The sequence below is a fragment of the Kogia breviceps genome, chromosome 6 (genome assembly GCF_026419965.1).
Source record: "Kogia breviceps isolate mKogBre1 chromosome 6, mKogBre1 haplotype 1, whole genome shotgun sequence".
Taxonomy (NCBI): domain Eukaryota; kingdom Metazoa; phylum Chordata; class Mammalia; order Artiodactyla; family Physeteridae; genus Kogia; species Kogia breviceps.
In genome coordinates, this window is record NC_081315.1 from 124,085,749 (window position 1) to 124,091,391 (window position 5,643).

The 5,643-nt window shown below is 37.4% G+C and overlaps 1 protein-coding gene across 1 annotated transcript; it reads right to left on the reverse strand.

Annotated features, from left to right (window-relative positions):
* Nucleotides 1-3,421: 3,421 nt before the first annotated feature.
* On the reverse strand, nt 3,422-5,422 carry TRAM1L1 (translocation associated membrane protein 1 like 1). The gene has a single exon (XM_059066350.2). It carries the CDS (start codon nt 5,260-5,262, stop codon nt 4,144-4,146), a length of 1,119 nt encoding a protein of 372 aa, XP_058922333.1. The 5' UTR covers nt 5,263-5,422; the 3' UTR covers nt 3,422-4,143.
* Nucleotides 5,423-5,643: the final 221 nt, after the last annotated feature.

Genomic DNA, 5,643 nt, shown 5'->3' on the forward strand with positions numbered 1-5,643 from the left:
AGCAGCAAGAGGAAGAAATATTAAATCTATCTTGGGATGTAAATACTTTCAGCCTGTGATGGCTTAGGTGAAATCCCATGCCTTAGGGCATGAGGAAATGTTCTCTTTTCTCAATTTTTCCTCAAGCCATGAGATTCTGTGCACTGACCTGATTTGATTTGGGGAATAGTGCTGTTGGTATGGAAATTCAGTATTTTTTTACTTTTAATTTAGGAAAGCCACTTTCCCTTTATTTAAAATAGGTCTGTTGCCTGAATTATTGAGTAGCCATGTACCTTAACAGCAACTCTAATCACTTTTATGATGGATACATATCATTACTGTGAAGTTAATTCTGTTCACGTTAAAATTTAAGCAAATCTTTAACCACATATCACTGTCATTTCCTAAGTTTTTTAAGTATCCCCTGAAATGGTCAGTTTATATATCAATGTATTTTTCAAATTGTAAAATGAAAAAGATTTGCTGACACAGTGCAGTAGCCCCAAACACAATAGGACAAAGCAGGTAAATAGCCTCAGAGGCAGCTTTCTTAACGTCTGACTTTTTCTACATTTATTGAATACTTAAAAGTGCCAGAGGTGGTGCAGGGTCTAAAAAGGATTTGCTTATCGGGATTTAGAGGCCAAAATTTAAACAGTCATATGACTGTATAATCATGAGAACAATTCTAATTTAACATTTAGAAATGTAGGGGATTTTGTATGATGGATTTATGATAATTTTTCTACATAATTGAGGGGAATTGGCAGATACTACTCTGTCTTATTTGGTGTGGAAGTTTCTTACAGAATGTGGATTGAAAGATGGCAGTAAAAAAAGTCCTCCATTTCCAGAGAAATTCAGGAAGTGGGAGTATTAACTCTGGTAATCTGATCTGTTCTAAACCTCAGTTACTTCCTTTTACCCACCCACACTATCTATCCTCTTCATACAGGCAAGTCACCAGATTACAATGGTCTGTGATCCCAACTGGAATGCATTCTCTGCCATAATTCAAGTACACAAGTCCTAATCCACCCCACATGACACATTCACAAGGATATTTCCCCCCAAGAATTTCATCTCAGGAACCACACCAATATGTCCTTTCCTATGTAAAGCATCAGTAATGTCTTTTATTACTCTATATAAATTATTCTCATTTAGTCTCATTGAGTGAGAACTTAAAACTTTACCCAGGTTTTTCCAAATTAAAAGGATATCAGAATATTTTACATCTTCAAGATAGTTTTAAAATAGTAATGTTGTAACTCTAATATTCTTGAGAACCTTTTCCAAGTTAGCACACTGTTGGCTATACATATTTCCTCTACTGATAGTTAAATACTGATGAAAGATAAATGAAGAAATATCTGCAGGTTGTTGCTTCCTTACTTAAATGAAATGAAGAATTATACTGATCACTAGGAAAATAGCGTGCTTGTTTCTTATGAGACATGTAGGTTTAGTAAAACATTTCTACTATTTGTTTAAAAAAAAATGAGATACACTTTTAAATAAATGCTAGCAGAATAATTTTTTAAGGAATATTCACTCTAAATCCATCCTAGAAATTCTATACCTGTAGATGTACTTAAAGAATAAAGCTTGGCAAGCATTGAAGCCAATAAATCAGACAAGTATCTTCAAATTCAATAATCAGATATATCTTTATGACCTTGACAACATTTGGTGATCAATTGGTTATTTGACTTTGCACAGAGTTAACTAATGCCTGCTTTAATAATACCCTGAATAATGATAATGGAAATGTTTGTTTCCATGTGATCCATTTTGATAGAAACCAAATTGTCACGCTGACCTTTCTTATGGCATGTTTTTCAGAATGTAATTTCTAAAAGGGGGAGACTTAGCAATTTGTATTGTGCTGAATTTCATTTATAATGTTGCTTTCATAATTTACTTGGCATACATTTATTTTCTAGAAACGTTTATTGAACTCTTATGAATAGTTGAGATGTTCCCAGCATCCTTCCCCCTTTTGTCCTCAACCTTGCTACTTCTTGTTGACTCACATCTTACAGGAAAGGGGCTTTGCCTTTTTGCATGGATGAGGCATATAAACTAATTTAACCAATCAGCCCAATACAACCCTATACCAAATAAATTCAGTAAAGGTAACTCTCAGTGTTTTGGGAATTCTAGAAATCGGATTTCCTCTCTTCCTCTCTACCATGTATGTAGTGTGCAGATATGAAGCCTAGAACATCTGTAGTCAATCGCTGCCAAAAAGACAATCTGAGAGGAACAGAGCCCCAGAAAATCCCAGGGAAATTGATCTGGGCCCGAAACATGTTTAATGTCAATCCCAATTTAGCTCTTGGCATTGCCAGCCATGTGAGGAAATACGTTTCTTGCAATCATTTGCCAGTTTGAATCAGGCCTTCACTTATTGGAAAATGAATTACGGACATAATGGATAAGAAATTTGTTACCAGGAATGAGGTTACAAGTAACAGGGGAGAATTCTTTAAAAGTGAAGGAAGTGAGAAAGACCACTGTCTCTTATGAGACCTGGAAAATCTTTGTTTTACAATTGCATGGTGGTTGGTTAAAGTGAAGTTATTGTACTTTGGACCTAGAGCATGTGCTACCAAAACTATTGTATTTGGCAACTGATAAAAAAACATAATAGGATGATGGATTCTACAGACAAAACAGAAACAATCTTGCTTTGTTATGTACCTCTGAAAGCAGAAAGAATAGAAAAGAGTGTTTTGCCAAGCGTGGCTCCTCTGTCTTTGGTCTGCAATATACCTGTATTAAGTTTAATTTGCAGGGACCCCCATGATTGGGAAAGTTGAATTACTTACAACAAGCCAAATGGAAGGTATCAGAGGCAGAGATATGAGAGACATGGTAGGAGAAAATAGAGAGGAATAGGGAATATATGGCCTTATCCTAGCATATTTTTAAAGCATTGTTTCCTGAAAAAAATATAAGCACTCACATTATGGAAATAAAATCAAACTAAAGGTTGAGAGAAGAAAATAAATATAATAAATACTCACCACTACAGTCCATTGGCTTCTCTAAAGATACAACATATACCTATATATACATATATATATACATACATATATGCATATATATACATATATACACATATATATCTCCAAAATGTCTTATACAGATGTTTCCCAATTAAAGATGGAAGCAAAGCTATATTTATAACATTATTTTGAAAAGCCTTCATAAGAATATGATTTTCACATTATTTAACGTTAGTATATTAAATGTTTTCAACATGTAATTAGATGACATTCTTTTTATCGATATAAATCAAGTAAGCATTATTTTTCAAAATGATTACAGGTCAAACAATATTCTTCTAAGATGCTGTGGAAACCAAACTTACTACAAACCTCATGAAGAATAATTTTTAATACACATATCAAAAAAAGCTATTTAAGTCTGATTTCCTTTTTACAGTCTTTAATTTTCTGATTTCCAGTTTACAAGTGTTTAAAATGGACAAGTATGATTTTACCTCTTAGTAATAATGTTGATTCAAGATATTTTGATTCAATATATGGCAGTTAAGTCTCCACATGTTAACCATTAGTATCTCGGTTTTTTTAGTGGGATGTAACACTAACAACCACTACCTATAAAACACATCATTATTTTGGTGATTTCACAAATCTCTTCTCCACTTGTCAATTCAAAAAAAAAACATTCTAAAAATTAGGGGATACGGAAAACTTAATGAAGTTGACTTCCAGATTTATAATCTTTCTATTTTATCCTAGAAGAGAACATGAAAAATATGTCATTGCTATAAAAGACCATCTTGTTAACATTACAAAAGATTGGTGGGATCAAGAACCGTGTCACTGATACATGGAGCTCTGGAGTTATCGCTACAAATTAGGAAAATGTTCAAAGGTAAAAAGAGAAAAATAGCAATCCCTAAACCATGTTGATGATGAGTAGCTTAGTCTAAACTAAATATTTTTCCACTCATAATAATCATCCTCCCCTCAAATGCCTTTTAAAAAATATATTACACAGTACAGTAGCAGAAATCAAAGACAGCACAGACTATTTTCAAGAACAGAAAAGTCTCTAGAGAAGAAAGTTATCTTATAGTAAAGAGCAGACTTCTTTAGAGACATTAGTCAATTAACTTGCAATTCATTATGAAGATTTTTCTTTCCTCATATGGGGAGAGTCTACTCTATTTGAAGTTGCCACACCGTTTTCTGTTCCTTTTCTAGAAAACCTGCCCTTAGTCCGTTTCTTCTTCACACTTGGGGCCTGAAGGGGAGCATCTTCTTCCATCCACCTCTGAAGCTGAACATTAAATAAATTCCATGTTATGTATGCTTGGATAGTGCAACTGGATGACAGAACAGCAATTTTAGCTGCCAACACGTTCACATCTTCGGTAGTGCCATCCGAATTCCCATTCTGCCCTCCGGCCAGGTGAAAACCAACAGTGATCACAGAAACAATTAAAGTCACGAGTCGACCCAAAATAAACACAATGGCCCACAGAGAAAACTCTTTCTGATACTTTTCATCGCTAAAATAAAACAGGTCGCAAAAGTGGGAAAGGAATTCCACAAAATAATGCATCATCAAAAGAAGGAGTCCCAGGTGATTCAAGTACAAGAGGTAAGCTCCCGCAATGTGAAAGAGGTGAAGACCAACGTAGACAACTTGCTGGGAGAGATCTTGAGGTTTGATTCTCTGGAAGTAGAGTTCAGGAAAGGCGTGAAACCAGTAAGCCAACTGTGAGATATAGAAAAACTTCATCTGAAATGTCATCATGTTATTGGGATAAGCCCTCCATAAGAGAGACAGGTCTGACAGGCAGTTTTCAGAGAGTAGAATGAATGTGCCCCAAATACAAGAGACAAGGAAGAATACACTAAACTGCCCAGATTCGTTAAATTTGCTTTGTTTCGGTTTGGGGAACTGCATTCGCCTGTTAATTCTATCCAAGACATACTCTTGAATAGTGGCGTGAATGATGATTGCCACCAGCATGTAGAAGAACACTGTGGCCAAATCTTTGGCACCATAATGATAAAGGAACTTAGGTGCTGTGGCTCTTTCTTCTGCTTCTTCGGCAGGGAAGGTAACACCGTGCTGGAGAGTAATAAAAACGATCGACACTTCTGCTGTACCCTCGAACATGAGCCCCAGCACGAAGAACATCCCCACACAGGCGACAAGGTCCGCATGATTCTGCAGGATGAATTCCTGGCTCAGGACTGGGGGGTTCTTGGTGCCCTTCTTACGAAACGTCATGGTGGCGCTTCCCAGATACTCACCGACGAGCGGCAGCTGCCTCCCCGTGGCTGCTCCTCAAGGCGCCTCCGCCGCCGCCGCCGCCGCCACCGCCGCCGCGGCTCCGGGGGCTTCACTCCCCATCCCGGAGCCGGACGCGGGTCGCTACGGCCACACAGAAAAAAAAAAAAAAAAAAAAAAAAAAAAAAATCGAAGCAGCTGGCCGAGCAGGACTGAGCATGCGCACCAGGCCGGCGGAGGCAGGGAAGGAAATCGAGCGCCGCGCCCCTACCCGGCGCCAGGCCCGGGGTTGCGAGCCGTGATCTTCCACGTTAATCGGCGCCTCTTTAAATCCGCTGCCACCGTCGAGATGCTCCTAAATGATTTGTCCATAGCATCTTC